We start from the raw sequence: 22,436 nt of genomic DNA, 5'->3' as shown, positions 1-22,436 counted from the left end.
CCTCAACTAAAGTACATAGCGTGAAGATGTGTTCATGTAGGGGCCAAAACTAAATAATATCATGCTACATCCGCCTCTGCCCATACAACATCCTAGTGGCTTTACATACATCATACTCGTAGTCCACAAGTAAATGAGATGTGAAATTGCATGCTGGAAATGAAGGCACTGACATCAAATCGCTTGCCCAGTTTTGTGCCATCTGTTTCCGGCTTTTGCTTTAAGGGAGAAAAATGCGAAGGACACGACTTCACAGAGACAGCTCATCACACACGCTTGATCAGGTATATCATGAGAAGCCAACAAACACTGACACCAAGGACAACATAGGGGAAATTACTTGTGCTTAATAAATGGAATGAAGAAACGATAAATTAATGGAAATTCAAGTTGATGAAAAAACAACTTGCCGCAGGTGGGAACCGAACCCACAACCTTTGGGTTTGGTTCCCACCTGCGGCAAGTTTTTGCTTGCTTGTTTTTTGTGAGCAAAAATGGCGGCACCCACACAAGTGTAATGTGGTGGTATTTTACGCAATATTAGTGCAAAAAAATCGCATTCGAGCACATTTTGGAGCCTGCTAGCTTTACGCGAGTAGGTAATATGTGGAGTTACGTTCCGGCAAATTTCGTTGATGCGGGATTGCAGTACAGCGACATTTCGTTGCTAAGAGGTACGAAATGCATTGAATCCTATGGGCGTTCACCAGGGATACGAAAATTTTTCGTTGTCGCGAGAATTTCGTTGTAGCGGGATTTCATTATTGCGGGTTTCGACTGTATTGAAAGAAATAGTGAGTAAAGCTAATAAAATACTTTTGAATGAAATACTTTAGATTTTTTTCATAGGAACGTAAAAGATTTGTTGTGCGCAGCACATGTAACCACTATGTTGGATTGATTCTGTACCTCTCCCGGGAACTCTGCAAAACACTTCTTGCATTTCTTAAAGCTTAGCAACATTGTAACTTCTCCACATGCACGCTACTTATGGTGATCGTGCTTTACTTTTAGCACTAACTTCCAGACCACTTTGACAATTGTGTACATCATAGACTCTATGGCTGTTGAGTTGGGAAAATATGTTTATAATTCAGGTGCTGCAGCAGTGCTACAGAGCAACTTACATATTAAATTGAGTGCAATCATGATAAAAATAGTGAAGATTGATAACAAAGAGGAAAAACTAATGTGGAGCAAAAAGAAAAAGCTTTTGAAGAAATGTTGGTTATGTGTTGTAATCACTAAGCTCAGTGGAAGTGTGTGACATTGCCATTCTACAACAAATGTTCCAGGCGGCGCATGCGGAGAACGTCCGGGTGCGAGAGCTGGAAGAGAAGCGGCAGCGTGACAAGGAGGCACGTGAAAAGGCTGACAAAGAAAAGCAGGAGAGGATGGCCAAGAAGAAGCAGTTGGTCGACATCAGCTCTGGTAATTCTTCAGCTCATCCTTTCCTTTTATTGTCAATCCCACTCCCGCTTTATTTATGTCGCTGGCCATTCATCAAACATCTGTAGGCTAGGTTAGATTTGGCTGAGGGATCGGGGGCAGGGTTAAATGGTTCCTGCTGCTCCACTTCACTTATTTACGCGCTGAGGCATTACAAATGATGAAACTTACTACTTAAAAAAAGAATGCTGATGGACATGGAAAAAAATAAAAAATAAGGAAATTGTGCCATATGTCATTTTATATCTTACCTGAATTTGTTACTTTGTGTACAAGGGTTCTGTGAAAGCTGTGTTTTCATATTACTACATTTTCTTTAGATTCATGTCTAACATATCAGTTTTGCCTGCTTTAGATGTACTATTTGATGCAATTCACAGAATTGTGATATAGCTTTGCATTGCTGAGTTACAGAGTTCTAAACTTGATAGTTTCGTTTTCTTTTTTTAATTTTCGATTTTTGCCAATGTTTAATAACAAGTTGACGACCTAAATCGAAAATTCGAAACCGACAGTCACTAGATTTTAAGTTTTTCTTTTAAATGCAACAGACCTCGCCAAATTTGATGCGCTGGTTGCCGAGAAAAACGAATTTTCCTTTTACATGTATTTAGATAGGAGCACCCGAGCTAAAGCTTCCTCTTAAAGCAGACAGGTTAAAGGCACATGCGAGATATCCTTATGTGGTTTGTCATATAAGGACATCTCGCGTATACTTTCCAAGCATGTTTTAGCACATAAATTGGTAGGGTGTGATACAATGCACAACCCTATTGCAAGCTGCAGATCGCATCGGGTAGCTGCATTACTTACACATGCTGGTGCATGAATCAGGTGGCCATGGGATGTTAAGCGCTGTCACACACAGCTTAGTTTACCATGTGCAACGAACTCATCATAAATGTTCGTAAAAGTCCATTATGAACAGTTAATTTGTCTAATTACTTGATATATCAATTTTTAGCACACAAACCACTTCGCTATACAGTCAACTTCCGTTACTTCGATCCGGATTGGACCGACAAAATTTATTGAATTATCTGGCAGGTCGAATCCAACAAGATGCTGAAAAAACACCAAAGGAAACCGCTGATGCATTTGGCAATGTTTGCCTGAATCTTACATGCCCCTGAACCGAACATGCGCCCATTTTCTATGTGTCCGAAGTAGAAATGCATAAATGACATTACAGCTTCTGAACAAAGTAGAAGTCTAATGCGCACCTGATCTTTTAGCAATAATATTGGCAACGGTCTACTATGTGTTGCACAATGGAGGCTGGTTTCCTAAAGTCAGCTTCGCCAAAATACACTGGGTTTATGCGGTAAAGCATATGCATGCCGGGACGGTGGTTTTAATTTTAGATCCGATTGCACTGCGCAGGCAATTTCTGACCCAGTTATCTCGGGAAAAAAAAAATGTTGCACATTCGAATCGGGTCAATATTGTAGTCGGACATTGTGGGATATGACTATTGTTTGACAGTATTCCTAGGGAAGAACGAAAATAGGCATTTTTGACTGGAGATTATGTGTTTTCAGCGCATTCATTGTCTCTTAAGCTCCGCCGAGACAGACGCTGCCACTAGAAGAGTCACTATTAGGGTCACCATGGGGGTTAGGCATGTGCAACACAAGTATGGGCCCATAGAAATGCACGGTTCCATCCATCGGTTAGGATCAAATTAATTAGAAAGTCTAGTTAACCGGAGTTGAACTAATGGAAGTTTACTGTAATGAAGTTATACTGTGGTAGTGAAGGTGCTCTTAAAGCATAATTATGCACAAGTAACATTATTAACAAAGTGCACATAAAAATGGAATTTGTTAGTCATGTGCCGTAACAGTTGCCATTGTTGCTGCAGGTCAAGATCAAGAAGGTGTGATGGACAGCCTCTTAGAAGCATTAAAAACGGGCTCTGCCTTTTCACATAAGCAGAGACGACGACCACCCAGGGGTGCGAATGGTGAGTGATGTCTGAGTGTCGACCTAAATGAGCTGGGTGGAAGAACGAGGGTGTTACGGTCAAATTTGATATAATTAACACAGAAACAACAAATTATCCATGCATGAATATGTTGAAGTAAATGTGGAATGTTTCTCGCAAATACTACCAGCATGTACTGAATGCACTTGAACCCACTTATAATAAGCCCAGATATAACAATCCATCAGTTATAACGACCACATTTCACACCATTTGTGGTCTTTTTCACCCTGCCTATTGAAACTGCGTCCATATAGAACGAACATTTTCAAAAGTGCCATAATGTTACAACAAGCGAAACGCAGTTGCTGTAATATGGGGGTGCACGCAAAGTTCCAATGCACGGAAGTGCAACTGAAGTGGGTGCGCAGCAGCCCCCTCCCCCTTCCGTCTGCTTCAGTCCGACCACGACGAAGATTCAGTGGTGCTGATGTGGCTATTCCCTTTGAATCGGGCAATTACAAAGTCTCGGAAATCAAGGGATTGAGGAAAAAAGAAATGAAGAAAAGGAAGGAATAATAAAAAAGATATTAAAGAGTAAACCACGGCACATGGAAGAGAAAAAAGTTAAGGGGCACTTGGTTATCTCTACGTGGATGAATGCAAAAGCATTGCAACCATCGCGCAATGCTTCGATATTATACCACAATGCAAAGTCGTGGGTTCGACTCCCACCAAATGTCGAGGGTTCAACACTCAACAAAAGTAGTGGGTTCAAGGGCCTTAATTACTGTAATTACTCGAAAACAGGTCAAGCACAAATATAGGTTGACCCCTATATATTGTGCTTTCGAGAAATAAAACAAGAAATTAGTCGAATATAGGTTGACCTATATCTTTTGACAAACGAAACACTTGGAACATGACACACCTTTATTTACAGTAAGCTCGGCTCAGCCACTTGCTAGTCGCTGCCACAAGCGACATCCTCATCAGAACTGTCAGAAAAATTGTCCTCTTCGGATGCTTCGCAGGCATCCTTGGCATCCCAAATGACGTCGTCATTGGCACCATTGAGTATGTTTGAAATGCTACATTTCTTGAAGCCAGTGTTGATAAGTTGCACTGGCAGGTCCTCCCATGCATCCTTGACCCACGACATGAATTCGCTGAGAGGAGCGAGCCTTCTTGGGGCGTCCCGTCGGTGTCATGGCGGCATTGTTCTTCGCGAGCCATTCTCTATAGGACTTGGCGACAGGGTCCTTGAAGGGCTTGTTGACGGTGACATCCAATGTTGCAGTTGAGATGTCATTCCACCAGGTATGACAACCAGGTCCGTGTTTGCCTTCTGTAGGGGCTCCTTGACGGCTGGAAAAATGTGGCCTCTGAACGAGTGCAAGACGAGCATGTTTGGAAGGTCCAAGTCTGCTCCAGGTCACTGCATCCAAACCATCTCGAACCATCCTTTAACCATCGCCTCATTCATGAATCATTTTTTATTCGTGCAGATGACGACCTTCTTGGTACACTGTTCATTCTTTGGGATGGTTTTCCGGCAAAACACGATGTACGGCGGCAGATTCCTTCCATAACAGTTAATCGTGTATGCTCATGGCCTGTCGTCAACAGGCACATGTCCTTTGCTCCTTTCGTTGTGATTGTCGTGTGGCTGGGTATGTTGAAGTAGACCGGTGTTTGGTCGGCGTTCCCGATGTGGCCGAGAAGGTAATCCTTCTGATGCCGGAGCTTGAGAACATAGCGCTGGAACTTTGCCAGCCATTCCTTGTATTATGCTGGCAAACGCTGACAGGTGGACATTCTATGACGGAGGGAGAGCTCGTTGCGCCACCTGAACTTTTGGACCCAGCCCTGACTCGCTTTGAACATTGACTGGCAGATCCCATGTCATTGCGCCAAATGCCGGGATTTCATCTGAATGTCCTCACAGGACACCTGAAGACCCTTTGCAGGCTCCTCTTCCACATGAAGCCTCAGTTCTTTCTCGAGAATGTCATGCCTCCCTGTTGCTGGGCCACAAAAAGCACGCCGCCGCCCATTACATTCAAAATTTGGTCCCACTGTTTCCTCCAACCCCTAATCAGCTTGTCATTCATGTCGAACTTGCGCTGAGCGGCGCAGTTGTTGGAGTCCTCTGCAAAAAGTACCACTTGACACTTGAAGTCAGCGGTTTAGCTCAGCGGTTTAGTGACATCGTCACACAGCTGCGCAACAGCAAATGAGAACCGTCACATAGAAATGATCGCAAAATGGTGACGCAGAGGGAAACAACCAAGCAACCAATAAACAAGTATGTTTCTTTAACCAGAAACTTTGTTGTGACTTATTAATTGCGCTACAGCTTTTGTTGGATGTTTAACTGCCGCAAATTTATGTTTTCATTATTTGTGTTTTTATGTATGGTATGGTATGATGTATGGTATTGACATGTATGCCAGTGTGTTTTGGTTTGCAGCCTTGGCTCTCGCCGCTCCGTTGGTGGCCCTGTTCCACAACGTAACTCTATTATCTCAGTACATTTTCTAACTTTGATCACAAATGTAGGTCGAGATTCTTTGTTCACGAATATGTTAGTTAGTTAGTTAAATGGGGTTTAATGGCGCAAAAGCGGCTAAGGCTATGCTGCGCCAAACACGAGGTGTTTTAAAATCCAGTTAATGAAGGAAAAGGCTTTGTTAAGGAGGAGGAGGAGGAATAAACTTTTATTGTAGAACCAGCACTTTATGATGGCCGGGCCTAAGCCTACCACGAAGGGACGTCGAGGGCTTGCCTCGCCGCCGCCTCGCGGGCGTGCTTTGTTAATAATCTACATTTTATGTAAAAGCCCAGTGTCGTCTAGAAATTTACGAACGTCACAGAAAGGGACTAGTGGATCATCACCTAAAATTAGAGCAGGGTGTAAAGGTATGTGTAGTTATAATTTGTGCAAAAGTGTTCGTCTGTGTGTTTCAGTCTGCGTACATGTGAGTAATATGTGCATAACTGTTAGTGGCTGTTGGCATTTCTCGCATGTTGGTGTGTCTTCTTTCGTAAGTAAGTCGACGAATATAGGTCGATAGCTAATTATGGGTAACATTTCTGGAAAAAAAAGGTTGACCTATATTTGAATGAATACATAGCTCTTGCTTAATTAACTGTGCCTTAATTAACTCTACCTGAATTAACACCAAAGGTCACGGGTTCGACTCTCACCAAAGGTCATGGGTTCGAGTGACTTAACTCTGTTTTATTTAACTGTACCTTAATTAACACCATGTTAATTAACACCAAAGGCCGTGTGTTTGACTCCCACCAAAAGTCAAGGGTTTGTAGCCTTTTTGTACCATCGTGTGGTCACGCCGACAATGCCGGATTTACCCTCTTGTGTTTAATGTTTTCGCATTAAAAGGAACATGAAAAATTAATGGGAGACACACTGCATGAAAGGGAGGACCAGTGCTTGGAGTCACTGCATCAGTCACTCCCACTTGCAGTCCATGGATTTCTGAAGCCACGAGGAAACTCGCTCACTTTCAGCCATGCTAGGGTTGCCGTGCTTTCAAGGCATGTCTCCAGTGAGCTTCAGAGCAAATCAGTACAGCCTACGGTGGCGCACTTAACGTCGAGTTCTCCATGCAGCACACTGGTGGCACCGCTTGCAATCTCGGAAGCTAGGGCAGAGGCATTCTGGTTCTTGCGCAGTTATCCGTGCAGCACCACTTGCACCCTGTTATGCACCCCATTATGCACCCTGTTTGGATGATTTGGACCAATTTGAATCAACAGACGCTAAAGCATTTCGATCAGTATTCACACGTCCCGAGTGGGCGTGGATGCAGTACAACACGCCAATGCCATGCAAAGTTGTAAAGAGAAAGCCAACTGTCGTCTTCACCCTTCAAACTTTCTAGCGCCAAGAGTAAATGCAAGCATATGATATACCCACGAATCGATTGCACTGTTGCTTCTAGAGGCTTTGTTCCTTCCGTAAAAGACAGTGTTTGCAATGTGACATTCTTGAAAGGAATACTGGAATCAAGATGTCCTCTTTAATTTCTTTTCTGCTTGAATTGTCAGAAGTGAGATTGCAAATAGCACAGTTTGTTCAAAGTAGTAACCACGTGTTCTTCATCTGTAAGTGATGGCGAAGAGCAACAACCTGGTCTTTCGCAGACACAGGTCAATTGCTCTCTCTTAGTGCGTCGACGAGTTTTGGTTGGCCAGAAAGATTTGCTTTTGACTGGAAGTCGGACCTACAGACCAGTAGCGGCAAGCTTTCAGCTCGTGCTACTGCTGGTCTACACTTGCCCCTGTCTCCTAAGCAGCTGAGCACTTGCTTCAACCTTGCTGGCAACCTTTCAGCCTTCGCATGCCACTGCAGGTATAGGTGAATGGAACCATCAATTAGCATGCACAAAGGATGGAAGGTTGCCGGGACCAAATTTATTTGGTTACACTAAGCATTAACACTGTGCTATCAACTGGCATGTCAAAACCGCCTTATACTCTGTTTCATATAGCAGGCAATACTACAAAGGCTAAACGGACTTCTCTCACTACTAGCATCCGAGACAAAGAAATAGTGCTCTGCATATATAAAAAGAAAGGTATATCGTATTTTGTGGATGATGAGTCACATTTCTTTCTAAAAAAGTTTTCTCGGTGCGTCTTATACAGTGGTGTGGCTTAGACACGCATAAAACCACGGATGCATGCTGGCATGGCCAATATGGCCGTTTCTTTGTTCCCCCCAAGCACACCACACTGCAGAAGCAATGCCAGCAACGTGCCTACAACATTTCGTAAATGTTAATCAGAGTCTAACGATGGTGAACCAGCGATGCTGCCGGCTGGAGTAGCTGAACTTTTTGACTGTGTCACAGGACAAGGCCTTTGATGGCTTTGAGTGAAGTGCAATAACAGTTGGTTTTCTGCGCCAATGAATAGTGTTGGTGGAAGTCTTTTTCTACTGTAATTAGCGGCTCATAAAAATTTTGTTTACAGAAATTTAGTGCCTTAAAATTGGTGAGTGCATGCATATTTTGCAACAAGCGTACAAGGGTGCATAATCGCGTTTCAGCATTCCGAATGAGTATAAAGTAGGTATGCCTTATACACTGATCAGACTTATACACCACATTTTTTTCTTTGAAACTTACAAAAATTGGGGTGTGCGACTTATACAAAGGTGCATCTTATAGACAGGAAAATACAGTAGGTATGCATAATATAATTAGATGTAACATTGTCTCATACTTTTATGTCACAAAATGGCATGTATTTAGTACATGGGAGGCGTCGCAGATCTGAACCTATTTACCACCGTAAGAGTGGAGCTGAAATTCGGGCTAGTTGGTTATTCATAAGTCAAATACTAGCGTGTAAAAAACAAGGGACGGATGTTGAAGAGAGATACGCAGCAATGTGTATGTCTCTTTTGCATTCGTCCTTTATTTTTTTTTTGCTGGTATTTGATAATGACAAAAATGTGGATTGACATGTTTCTGTGGACAAAACATAGTAGGCTGTATGTTGGAAAAGGGCATAAAAATGATATGTAATTTGATGGAACCTTATGTCCATGACTTGTAGTTGTAATATATGAAGAAGTGCTAATAAAAATCAACTGCACTACAATATGCACAAAGTGAGACATTTGTGACCACACTACTTGGATAGCTTCTGCAGCGTTACCTGCCAAGTATGAAACAAGAGTACACGTATTAGAACTACTACTGAAAGGCTTAAGTTACCTGCCCTGGAGGAAGCCGAGTGATGGTTACTTCCCATCTGTATATAGTGCACACGGATGAAACTACTGTGCTGCATCATGACACATTTGATTTGATATGATTTTACTCTTTGTTTATTTGTGTGCAAGACCCCGAAAAAGCCCTCTATAAGTCAACGACTTAGATATTTTGTTTTCCCATATAACAATTTTTTTTTCTTTTTTAGAAACATATTCACCCGACTACAGAGTGCCGGTGTTTCTTGTTCTTTTTTTCGCAGCGTCGAACAAAGGCCAGCTGACGAGGAGCCGTTCCCGAGGTGGAGCGGCCGTGTTTGGGGACACCAACTATCTTGAATGCCGGACAATAGCGCAGCAGAGCTGACACCAACTGCTTTGCTCCTGACTTCTGGTGGCCATCTTTAAGAGTTGTTTTTACCCGTGTTTTCTGTTTCATATGACTTTACACGACGTGAATGCGCTGACGGCAAAAGGTTCCCCAGGAAGCTGCTACTTGTGCCTGGAGTGACGCACAATGCAATCGGCTCTGCAGGGATAACATTCTTTACTTGCCTCTCTTTTTGCATTGCTAGTGTTGTACTTTTTTCTTTTTCAGTTGTGTAAGAGACATTTCTTTTGTTGCTTCATGCAGATAGATTTATGTTTAAAATTCGAGAACAAAAAGAAAAAAAAGACAGAAACCCTGAAAGTACTCACTCTTTTTTTTTCTGATCTACATGATGTGTCATGTCGGAATATGCTTTGTAATAGAGTGCAGTATCATGAGTCTAATCATTTACATTATTTTTCATGCAGTATAGGTTCAGAAGAATATAATTAAGTTTTATCACAAGAGTTTATGAGTTTGCATTCATAGCTGGCATTACTGATTTTATATAGAGCTTGGAAAAGAAGGCCTGCTCACTAATCCTATTTAGTAAGTTATTCTACTATAGATGGTGAGGTCGGCTCTTGCGGTGAACATTCTAAGATAGCCAACAGAGATTTAGCAGTGCTGGTTTGTGCATGTTGTAGGGTGAACAAAATGAGGGCGATGTCAAGCATATTGAGCTCATAGAGAAAAATCACAATGGGAGTTTGTGAATCTATCACTGAATGTGCACTAAAATATGCCTAACAGAAATACAAAGATGCAGATATTGTAGGAGAAAGACATGTTAACATTGACTTAGTGTCTTGTTCATGATGATTAACTTTGGGGGCATTTTCTATCGTCGGAGGGCAAAATTACTTTTTAAGAAAGTAGGGGCCTGAACTCGTTTGAAATGTTGCCATTTCTCTGTCATAAGAGCTTTCTACATAGTTTTACCAACCCAGCATTAGATTTCCATGGTAGCCACATCTATTATTGGTGGCTAGTGCAATGTTCTGCAGTTTGCTATCAAACTCAAGATAACAGTAATAGAACAAAAAAGAGGAGTAAAATAGAGTGGTGCTCCTTGCCACCTGCATCGTTGCTTGGTGAAATTACCGTCAATCTCGTGGTACCGCAGTAAAATTAAGCTAATGTTTTCTTCAGCATGATAAGCTGTATGCAATATTGCATAAGTAAGGCCAAATCATCATTATGAATGCTAAGCGTTAATGTCCTGCAACTCCCATTATTGCAGTCTCATTGCATTTTCAGGCTACTAATTTGTTAACTGGAATGCGTAACCCCAGCTGCGCTGTCTGGAATGTCAATCCCCAGGCACAGGCTACATCGCAAGAAGACAGCAACCAATTTTCTCCTGCTATGAGGCTATTAATATTTGTTCACTTCATGATCTTCTGGCTTTTGCCATTAGGCTCTGAGCACTAAAAAGATTTAAAAACCTAAAAACCATGCAAAGAGGGTGGCCTTGGGAAGGAATTGTGTCCCGTGCAGGCTATATCCTGCGAGGTGTTGGTGCCATCTGCTTTTATAAAGCTACTGCCTTTCACTTTCGTAAACAAGGATGCATTGGTGTGTTTGCATTAGCATGAGCCATTCTTATTCTCTGTCATGGCTATGTGTGTGACATTGCTGCATTGTCATATAATGCTAGCTTTGGTTCACTTTAGCGTTCAGAAGCATCCAAACGTTGGGTGAGTTAGTACATATTCATGGTTGGAATGTTGAAAGCAGCTCTAAAGAAACAGACAAAGAGGCAGAGAAATGGACAGCACTTGTCTTGAAAGCAGTGCTTGTCTTGCCTATTTCTCTGCCCCTCTGTCTAAATTTTTTTAATGCTGCTTTCAACCTTTCAACCATGCTAACATTGGTATTGAGTTGTGATATGAAAATGGCCTCCTTTCTGTAAAAGGTCATTTTTAAACACAGATTGGTCCTACTAATGAGTAAAAAATTTGCAATTGTGGTTCGCATGCCTTTTTATTCATGTCATGCTGTGGAATTCACCTAGCTTTTTGGCAGTGAAGTTAAGTTGGTGCATGGTAGATTTCTTTTATACTACTACCATGGCTTGCTAGTTGGCTGTACTATGGCTATATAACAGTTGAAAATACTTTTGTAAAATGTATTACTTTCGGTTTTTCTTGATGTGGTCTGAGATGTATGTTGAGAAATTTGCAATTGTTTAAAAAATTGTTTGTCTTGCTGCTCATAAACTTCATCTATGTCATGTGGGTGTAAATGATTGCTGTAACGCGAGTGTAAGATTGCCTATGCAAGTTAGAGGCTTGTACATAGAATATTATGTAAATTTATGCTAGGTGCACGGTTGTGGTGCGAGTGCCTTACTCTGACATAGAAGTGACTACTCGCAATGAAGGTTCTCTTCATGTAACATAGAGCAAGTTGTGGATAATAATGTTTATAAGATTTAGCGCAGTTTATACGCTGCCGTGGGACCATGCTTACAGGCAAGTCGTTGACAAGACCTTGCCAAATGCTGTGATCCTCAATGCATGTGCTGTGGTGTACAGATAAAACAGTTTGCATGAACATGTAAAGACATGCGAAGGCTCCAGTTTGCCCAACCCATTTCAGATTATTGTTTTTACTGGGGATGTTGTTACTTGCAAACTGAAATGTGCACCATGCTCAAAGAAAGTTTAGTTGTGATATACGAGATATTTTTTATAGGTGATCACAAATGTTACGACCTTCAGAAAGATGTGTCCTGCATCATATTCATGTATATGGCAGATTGTCTACACCCAATCCATGCTGCACCAAGTTGTTGAGCTATGACCCGTTGCATAGCAGCGTCCAGTATGTCAAAGTTCACTTCGTTGCTTTTCATTTGTTATCATGCTAATGCACAGAGTACAAGGCACAAGCCCTGAGACTCCTTCACAAGTTTAGTTTGAGCATCACCTTACTTCAGCAGTGGTGGGCAACAAGTTTGATTTTGTTCATTGCTCTTATCTCACCATGTGCACGCTCCATTTTCATTTGCTGTGCTGACATCTTACTGGATGTTGCATAGTGCATCCACTCACTGCATTTCGTGTACAACTGCTGTCCACTTGGTAAGGCCACGGTGGACCCTTCTGTTTCATTTCTACTAGAGCGTTACAAGCGCAAATGAAAGCCTTGTTTTACTGAAGGGTGGCATCAGATGCTGCATTTTCTGCAACATATGTACTTTGAAGGGGGACATTGCTCAATGCTGGCATATGCTGTGTCCATCATGGTAGAGAGCTTAGATTCATTTAAGTGCCAGGACCATGCCGGTACAAATAAAATGAATCTGTTGTTTTTATCAAGTGGCTCATGTCTGTGTGTGTTCCTGTCTGTTTAACCCTCTGTTCCATATTTTATTTTGGAAGTAAAGTGTTTTTATATTGTGCATCCAAACAAGAAATTCCCAGTGAATTTCTTGCAGTATATCAGCAGCTTTTGTCGGGGATTTCCTGGGTTTTAAAATGCTTATGGCACTTAATTATAAATGTATGATCACAAGTTTGTGAAGAACGGCCACAAATTATCCTAACAAGCACTGATGGGCTAGTTCATAATTCAAGATTTAGCTATAAGCAGCACCTTGGAAGATTTAAATAAGGACACACAGGAAGTGCTGCATGTGCGTACTTATTTCTTCTGTGACCGTGCTTTTTTTTTTTTGTGCACTGCTTATAACTAAGTCAAACTGTGTAATGATTATTTACATGCCACCTAAGGCATGTAGTACTGCAAAGATGCGACTCGGAGGCCAAATAATAGATAAGCTTGGTTAATCTTGGTGTGCCGCAGTTTTTGAATGCTTGCAAAGTTTTCGAGTAAGCTATACGCTATCACCACCTGTAGAAGGTCTAGGGAGACCATAGAGTTTCCTACAAAAATTAATTTTTGTAGGAAACTCTATGAGGGAGACAGCCTCCATACTGACGTTGCGGAAGCGAATTTGCGAGTTCGGTGGCGCCCTCTCGTGTGTGATTTAAGGTGGCGCTCGCTATTTGCTATAACTCGTTTCCGCTTCCGCACGTGTTTTGGTCATGTTGAGATCGGCGATGTCGCGAACTTTATGGTAGTCGAAAGCAGGGTTTGATTACAGCGTTGGAGCGGTTGAATTGTGCTGTTATAGACGACAACGTAAAATCTAAAGAGATCGCCAATATGAATGTTGTGTACAAATCTGCAGGCAAATATAGAAAGCTGCGCGGCACACGCGCAGGCGCGACCTGCCTCAAAGTGGCGCTTCTTGGGGTCACCTACACCGTTGTGGTTGGCGGCTTATTGTTGTAAGTAGCGCAACTCCTTAGTCTATGGACGCAAGTGGCAGTTGTGTTAGAATTGCAAAGTCGCCTCTGTGGCCTAGTGCATCCAACCGTGTTCGTTTCGTATGGATGGACATTGGCTACGCAGCAGGAGGTCGCCATCTGGGTCGGTACTGTGGACAGTTTGTCCCAACAAAGGAGCGAAAACTCTTTATCATAGTGGTGAAATGTGCACCGACGAAGCTCGCCCTTTTTGGCGCTGCCATCGACACTTCTTTGCCAAAGCCCCAGTGCGCTTACTGTTGACTAGCGTGTTAAGACTCGAGGGGTATCCGTAGGCCTGCAGGTAAACGCGAGTATTCGTGTCATATCACGTTCTTCGGGGGAAACCGAACGTCGCTACAAATAATGCTGGATGTTGACTATGGTGCGCAGTTCGCAGTATGCGACTACTAGAAAAAACACACACACACACAGCAAGTTTAACCATTTGCCAATCTGATGCGTTCCAATAAAGACGCGACACATATGCCGTGGCCATAATCGTGCAAGTTTCACTAGAGGTCGAGTAAAGGCTTGTAGATGCAATACTAGTACTCGCCTGCCGCTTGTAGGCAACCAAGATCGCAGTTCGGTGACTGTCGCTGTAGCGATTAGTCACTACAACGTAGTGTCGCTAGTCTGCTACCTGTGGTTTCTATGAGCTATGACAGCAGTTTAATGCAGTAGGTTTTCTTTTGAGGCTTGGGTACCACCGTCCTTAAATCATATTTGCATAAATATGATCTATTGACCTCTATTGTGCTATCTATGTGCGTCTCATAGACGGCACAAAACCAGATAACGAAGCGAGCTGCTTAGCTCAGCGTCAGTGCACAGTGGCGTTCTATCGAGTGCCGGCCGCACTAAGTACTTTCAGAGTTGTATGTACTTAGGGTGGCATTTCAACAATTTACCTGTAACTATTGTTGCTTGAGGAACACTGTCAGCTTTTGGCTTGTGTTGTTTCTCATGTGTGCTGCAGAAAGAAACATGATCGATGCATATTTAAGAATTTGAAAAGAAGTTCGTCTGCCCTTGTATTATTTCATGAAGCCAGCAGTATTTTTGTTATTGTTCACTTAATGAAGAGCCGGGTTGTTTATTACCTCATTTCATGCACTTACTGTAATTTGTTAACATATTTTTTAGGTTGTCTTGAATGTTCTTTTTTTTTTTTTTTTTTCAGCCTGGTAATACCCCATCAATACATAAAGCCTTCCCATAAGCCCTTGGAGTTCAATTCAACAAAATTTACCAGATCACTTGAGGATGCCGTTGGCTTTCACCTCCCAAAAGATGATGGCAAGAATGTTTAGTGTCCCAAGGCACATTGTGTGGCCACCACTGGTGTATTGGGCAGGCCAGTGCAACCGTACTTTTGTACTGTTTTGTTAGGATTTTTGTTAAACCATGGCTGTGTCCCCCCCCCCCCCCCCCTCCTTTTGTCTTCTTTAAAGTGCTAAGCATTAAGAAGCTTGTGCATTAATTACATCTAGCCACCTCTTTCAGGTCAAGCACTTTTTTTTTGCATGTGTAGTTATTGTTTGAATAATTACGTAGTTTTTACAAAACAAGGTGGCGATTTTGACTCTTTTTCTCTGCTACAAAAAGGCCTGATGTGTGCATCTGCAATGCCATGTGTGCCAGCAGCAACAGCAACACGTAGCCACCTTCTTCGCAATTCATACTTTCTGAGAAACACTGGACAGCCAGTGGTGCCTTGTGACTCTAGAACTAGTAGCAAACTTGTAGCATGGACGGGCGTACTGTGCGGCCACGGCCTGAAGTCAGGTGCCCAGCTTGTGGGGACTGTGTGGCTGGTGCTATGGAGGCTCACGTGGAAAAGTGCCTCCAGCGCTTCAGCAAACCTCCCAAATCTACGGAGACATGCGTCTGTGTTGTGTGCCGCAAGGACATCACGTCTCTTGACGAAGCCCAGCGGCTGGCTCATGTGAACAGGTGAGAGATTTGAAGTTAACAGCTACAACACACGGCATCTTTGTAAGCCAGGGCCGTTGGGTAGGTCATTCTGCCAAAATGCCCTGTGTGCTTCTGCGTGACCTGTCTGTCCTCGGAGAAAGTGCTTGTATGGTTGACATAGCCTTCTTTCATAAAAGCAATGAGTGACAATTCACATTTTTTTAAAGTCATTTCTGCGGAAATCCACAAAATGCAGTAAGTTTAACTAAAAGAAAATTGTCGTACACCTGACTGGTTTCTTTGCCTATTAGTTGTCTATTTGGCCTCTCTCTGCTATCTGCTAGCCTTCTAGTTCGAATGGTGGAGCGACCACCCCTGAAATGCTTTAGTCCCAGGTTCAGTCGTGAGGCCAGGATAAATTTTTCTTAAACTGCGAAGCTTTCTTCCTGAGAAATTCATATAGGTTCCATTTGTAGCTTCATGTCACTGTCACATAAATGACTATTTACCTTTCATGTCTAAATAAAAGTAAAAGCTGGAAATGAAAATTTTCCCCTCATACGATCAATCTGCATACTTGGATATCCATGTATTATTGGAAGTACACGCACTGTTGGCATAGTGACTATATTGGCTTAGTGTTAGATTAGTCCAACCTGCTGATTCAGCTCGTCTTGAGTGGCTTATATGGCTTTAAGGAAGCTGGAAATGCTGCACATATGTGGCATTTGTGACATTGTATGAAATCTTGTGAAGAACTCTAAGGACCCTCAAATACTGCCTATGAAGTAGAGAGATGTTAGCGATAGGCCAAATCTATTTAACGTAAATCTACCATGTCATGTGAGTATCATTTCAAGAGTTTTTTTGTGTGTGGCAGGAAAAATGTGAGGATGCCGAGTATTTAGTTTGTCCAGTTGTGTAGTTGGTGTAATTTTGTTCCCCTCGCATGATGGACTATTTTCGTGTAAGAAAAAAAATATTGAAGCAGTGTGAAAAAACCCTTACAGATAGAAATTGTCTTCCTGCAAGAAAGACAATTTCCAGCATGTTTTCCCAGCATACCTTTCTGCTCTGCTGGGAAAACTGCGTGTTCTGCCTTGCTGTTTTGTTTCATTTTGGTTATTTAAGTGCAATAACTGGTGGCTAGCTAATGCTCATTCTGTGTACACTTGCATTAAGTGAGCAGCGCCCTGCTGCTTAAGAGAGGCATCCTACTGCTCATCCCCAATTTAGTGACTGAACTCGACATCATTATTCAATACTTTTCGGAGCAGCATTTTGTTTATAACCCTTAATTGAAGAAAAGATGTGCAGTTCTTGTGTTAGAAGAAAAAGAAGCTTAGTGCGTAAAGAATAAAAGAATGTTAGTGTGCAGAAAAGAAAATGTATTCAATAATTTCTTATCTCTGTACTGAAGCTTGTGTTGCTTTGAGCTCTTTTCACTATATTAGCATTGACCTTTTGCGTACACTACCTGTGAAATGGGGGCTTTCAAATGTGTGTTGTTCATACTATCTTGTCTACATCATTGAATAAATGTGCACTTCACTATCGCAAGGCATTGGACACCATGATGCTGTCTTTGAGTAAAACATGAACCCCTGATAAAAGAGCCCTCGGCAAACAGGAAACTCCTTTCTCACTGCCCAGGTGCCTCGATGGGGAGACGGAGGAGCCTGTGCAGGAGCCTGTCGTCTCGACCCCATCTCGAAATGGATCCCCCGGATTTGTACTCTTAGACTGTCCCCTCTGCGAGCGCTCATTCAAGACATCAGAGGTCTGTCTGCGTCTCTTCTCCATAATTCAGTTTAGCTTGCTTGCTCGTGTGACCAACCCTGTTAGTACAATAGAGCTGACATACAGGCGGCTTCAGAAAACGTTTGCAAAGCATGGAATTCCGGCAAAAAAGTTATATTTCTGCAGCCTGGGTGCACAATTTGGTATTCCCTATTTCTGGCCTCTGCTAATACATGCAAACAACTTAGTCAGTCTTGTACAGTGTTGCTTGCACTGGTCACAAAACTGACCATGAATTATCTGATTGTTGTCTGTAAACTTTTTATGTCAATTGTATATATGTATGTGATACCTGGCCTCATTGTGGCAGGGCTTGCTCATCTGTAAAAGGAGCCTTGTCTGACTTTGTCAGCCAGTGTGTCACATGCTTGTGGCATATTTTTTCCTCACCATTTTCTGATGTACATTAGACAATAGCTGAATGGCTTTCTTGGAAATGTGTTTGTGGCGTGCGCTGTTGCTGCAGGCGGTTGAACTTGCACCATGTTATGTGATGTGCAAAGCTGTGCAAGGCATAAGCCCAACTACACAGATTTATTTTTAGAAAAAGATTGAGTTCAAGTGTTATTTCCTCATTGAAGGCTGAATGGCTTTCAGTGATGAAAGCTACTCTGGGCAACTTGATATGGTTTTTGTAAATGTCTGTGTGCATTTAACCAATTGGCAACTGCAAATTTCTGGCACATCTTCGCACGTAAATGTGTCTGCTGTGGCAAGAACATTTTTGTTTTGTGTCAAGTTGCTGGCAGGCAGATAGGCTGGTTGAGAATTGCTTTGAAAAGTGTCGGGCAGGGCGATACGACACCTGGTGCCAACATATGAACACAGCAGCGCTGACATCAATTTTGGTGGCCCCTATAAATGAAACCTAGCTGCGGGTGGAATGCCATGGTCTGCACAAGTCACAGCTTGCTTCAGTGTGGTGTTCCTGGAAGCACACCCTCGAACTTTCGTGGCAGTGTTGTCCGGAACATCTCTGTCAGCGCCTTCTACATCCATGCGGCAGGCGTGAACCACTGTGGGGGACATGGGCAGCAGTGGCAGGGATTGCTTGCTCAACGAGCAGCAGGGCCTCAATTTATCATTGTGAGTGCACGTCACGGACTACGACTCCGGCAAGTGTTATGGTCCGACGACTATGGCGGTGCTACATCACAACGGCTCCTGTGTGGTGCCTTGACCGTAGGACTGTGACTCTTGCACGAGACAGCCGTGTATGAACTGGAGAGGACCAAGTGTAGCGGGGGTTTTAAGGAGCCCATAGGGGAGGGTCTGAAGAGACTGATTTTTAAATGCGCTGAGCGCACATTGTGCAGTAAGCAATCTCCATTTGGCACAGTATGTACCTCCTCTCGTCAGCGACATATACAAAAACTTGATTTCTCAGTAGCAGTCTTTGCTGGAGCTAACTTTGTGCATGGCACAAGGACAAGGAGCTTGTACTTTTTTTTTTCCTGGGTTTAGCTTTTCTTCTTTCTGGCTCACACGCCTAGTGCCAAATTTAATTATTATAACCTATAACGTGGTATGGGAGAACTGCATTAGGCAGTTTATTTTACCATAGAACACATACAAAAGTTGATGGTGCATCGGCTGCTCATTGTTATATTCAATATATTGTTCAAACCGGTATCGTTATAAGCGAGATAACTGTAGTTGGTGTACAGTGACGACAAACATCCCATGCTTGCACTAGCTTCCATGAGGCGCAATATGGCAAAGCACGTCCTTCAAGATTGGGAGGTAGGATGCGGGATAAGGTGGGGTGGGATTTGGACATAGCCCATTGCAAGTTAGGATGCAAGATAATGGGGGGGAGGGGATTTGGACATTACCCATTGCAAGTTTGCTTTCATGCTTGATGCTAACATACATACTTGAGCAACTTTTCTGAGAGAAAAAAATGGAAATGTGCCCTAGAATCAAGTAAATGCTTCAGGTTTCAAAGGATAGACAGACGTGGTGGCATCGATGGCAGAGCAAAAGTGAAGGATCAAAAACAAACATATTTGACGTGGCAGTGTTCTGGCGTATTGTCATAGGGTCACACTACAAGATGCAAATTTTCATTTTTGATGCTAACAGTTGTTGACTGTAACAGTATTGACCATGTTGTGTTCGAAAACTGCACATTTCAAGTAAGACTGGAACTGCTTATTTTAAGTTGTTCCTTTTCCCTCTCTGTAACAGCCTGAAAAGGCTAACAATATTGAAAATAAATAAATATATGTAAACATGGCATAGTGCATGCTGTATTGGATGCATTTCATTGTTGCCTGACAGTACAAATGAATTCAGATGTAATGAACAGTTGCTGTGATAGCTTGGTTTGATGCTCTACATTGAGGAAATTTAGAGGCATGACATGCCATCGTACACATTCTGCATTGCTGATCTAACTGCACGTAAGCATTCTATTCTTGCCAATTTCTACTGAGTGGTTCTTATTTACTGTGGTGGTATGGTGGTAATCTTTTTCATTCAGTTTTGGTCCCCCTGGCATTAAGTTTGTTGTTGTTGCAATGGCTACATGTCTGAATCTAAGTCTTTGTACTGTCTTTGTAATTGTATTGTTTGATACTGCGTTGCTTCTGTTAAACTTGTGTTTGATTCAATTGCCCCCCTTACTCAATGTTCCTGACAGAACCTGTAAGGAAACCTGTATAAATAAATAAACTCCGATCACTCGCAGAACCACAGAGGCTTATCCGTTGCCTGTGCTTTAGATAATGTAAATTTGGCCCATGGGTGCCGATCAAGATCGAGAATTATCCACTGTCAACATGCGTCACTCAACAGTTGTCACAAGTCCAACGTAACGGCACACTGGAGCAAAGAGCATTGCATGAATGGCCTTGAGAAATATGCAACAGAAAAACAATACTGAAAGAAGGTGTGTGCCAGTCCTTTTGTTACGTCGGCTCCCACTGGCTTTAGCCAATAATTTGAATGAAGTCAAAGTAATTGAATGCACACTGAAAGTGAAATCCTTGAAAGGGATTGATCGAAAGCACGTGCCTGGTCACCACCACGGCACTGCAGACACACTGCAACTTGCTGAATGCATTTAATTGCTGCCCGACCTCGGTCCACTGAGTGAAGTCGGAATGGGTTCTTCCTTGATTCTGGATTTTATTTGATATGCTCCTTTCCTGCATTTTTTGCCAATGCAGGCGTGCAAGAACCACATAAAGCAATGTAGCACCAAGCTAGGCATGTCTCCAAAACAAGTCATTGATGCCATCCGCTTGCAGCAGCGCTACGTGCAAGAGAGGATGGCTGCCGGCTTGCCTGTTGTGAGGAGGAGGTGATATTTTCTCTTCCGTTATTATGCTTCTCTAGATTTGCGTAGCTAATTTTACGTTGCATCTCCTACCTTTTCTCATTAATCTTTGAGGAGGAATATTCTGTAATGATAATTTTCCTTTGTTGTGCCAAATGGCTGATGGCAGTCAAAACAGTGCGTATGTATCGGTGACAGTTTCCAATCCTAGTTAAAATGGCATGCAAACAGAGCATGCCTGTTGGTGAAAAGTGTGCCGAATGTTTGACCTCCATGAAAACCGTGCAGTGGCATGTGTGATCTAGCGATTAGTCGAGGAAAGAGAATTGGTCAAGGATAAGAATGGTTGTAAAGTCTAGTCCATGCTTTCCTACATTTGAGGACAATATACATTTCAGAACAAGATATAAATGCAGAACATCAGAGAATTTGTTGATTGATGGGTGTAAAGAGGAATAACTTGTAAAATCTCCAAGAAATGTGCCCCAGCAAAGGAGGTCGTGAACGACACCCGTGAGTCCAAGAGAAAAACATTCAATTATCATGGTTTGAATGGGATACAATGGTTTACAACTGAATTTAAATATAATGTTAATATACGAGCGAGCCAGTTAGTCGCTGGTGGCTGAGAGCAGAGGTTGTGTCCAGAGGGGCCACTTCAATCATGCTTTTAAATGTGTAAGCGTTTCTATGCCTACCCAAGGCAAATGCAATGGCTCATACGTAAGGCAGAGGCTACAAGCGCTCAGCAAAGGGAAGCGAACGGTGCATACATTCATTAAAATCACCCATACAACACACAGAAAAACGTACGTTTCAATAAAAAACGAGCTCAAAACAAACACCCGAACCATCAATAAAGCATTGCATGCCCTCCTCGCCAATTGTAGTGGTGGTTTTGCAACAGGTTCGCTGGACATCCAGGATGATAAGGACCGATAAGAGTTTATAAAGGTCAGATCATGTTCGATAAGGTTGATAATGACCAATGAGGGTTGATAAGGGTTTGTGCTGGTCGAATCAAGTTTCATAACATCGATAATGACACCAGGCTGTGTAGAAATAAGCCAGTGGCACAATGCTTAAGCATACCTAGACAACTCCCAGAGGAGTTTCTGTGTGAAATTTTCCATTGCACACCCCAGAGCAGTTGAAATGAACAGCGAGATGATAGGAGAAAAGTAAAATGACCAAGGGCGGTAACAGACACTGAACGACCGCCAAGGTGGTGCCTCGTGGACATTGAAACAACGAATGGGTGCGTGACGACAAAGGCCAGCAGCAAAAGGCCACTGCTGGCCCAGGAGGCTATTGTGTGCACCTTTCTGGTGACCTGACTTCATCTCATATATCATGCACAGAGTATCTTTCAGCAGAAGCTTGAATCCCACCGAAAGCTGGCCAATGGTGCAGCCTACTGACCTGACCCACTGGGGGCAAAGTGGCAGCTGAGCGACTATTTGTGTTATCACAGTGGCATTCCGCAGTAGCATTGCAAATGCCTGAACTCCCCCACTGGCTGAACATCTGCAGCGTATTTTGTGTCGCTTTGAGGGCTTATCCTCTATATCTCTCATTGGCAAGGAGAGTTGCACCACATATTTTAATCCATCCTAATTATA

General features: G+C 42.7%; 2 protein-coding genes across 7 annotated transcripts in view; both read left to right on the top strand.

Annotated features, from left to right (window-relative positions):
• dia (diaphanous related formin 1) overlaps positions 1-12,814 on the top strand; it is a 53,307-nt gene extending 40,493 nt beyond the window's left edge. For all 3 annotated transcript variants that reach the window (XM_050183370.3, XM_055073988.2, XM_055073987.2), the window contains 3 exons: positions 1,296-1,431; positions 3,314-3,415; positions 9,386-12,814. In XM_050183370.3, the coding sequence (XP_050039327.2) occupies positions 1,296-1,431; positions 3,314-3,415; positions 9,386-9,489 (342 nt within the window). In that variant the 3' untranslated portion in view covers positions 9,490-12,814. The remainder of the gene's footprint in view (positions 1-1,295; positions 1,432-3,313; positions 3,416-9,385) is intronic.
• A 701-nt stretch (positions 12,815-13,515) lies between these two features.
• The window catches only part of mus312 (mutagen-sensitive 312), a 35,603-nt gene continuing 26,682 nt past the window's right edge, over positions 13,516-22,436 (top strand). For 2 of the 4 annotated variants that reach the window (XM_050183367.3, XM_050183366.3), the window contains exons 1-4: positions 13,517-13,793; positions 14,998-15,770; positions 17,385-17,511; positions 20,705-20,838. In XM_050183367.3, the coding sequence (XP_050039324.1) occupies positions 15,565-15,770; positions 17,385-17,511; positions 20,705-20,838 (467 nt within the window). In that variant the 5' untranslated portion in view covers positions 13,517-13,793; positions 14,998-15,564. Of the gene's footprint in view, positions 13,794-13,906; positions 14,116-14,997; positions 15,771-17,384; positions 17,512-20,704; positions 20,839-22,436 lie in introns of those variants that run through there. The other 2 variants (XR_008613699.2, XM_055073989.2) reach the window with 2 other exon arrangements.

This window comes from Dermacentor andersoni, chromosome 4 (genome assembly GCF_023375885.2).
Source record: "Dermacentor andersoni chromosome 4, qqDerAnde1_hic_scaffold, whole genome shotgun sequence".
NCBI classification, from domain to species: domain Eukaryota; kingdom Metazoa; phylum Arthropoda; class Arachnida; order Ixodida; family Ixodidae; genus Dermacentor; species Dermacentor andersoni.
This window is presented reverse-complemented; position numbering and strand designations above follow the sequence as displayed.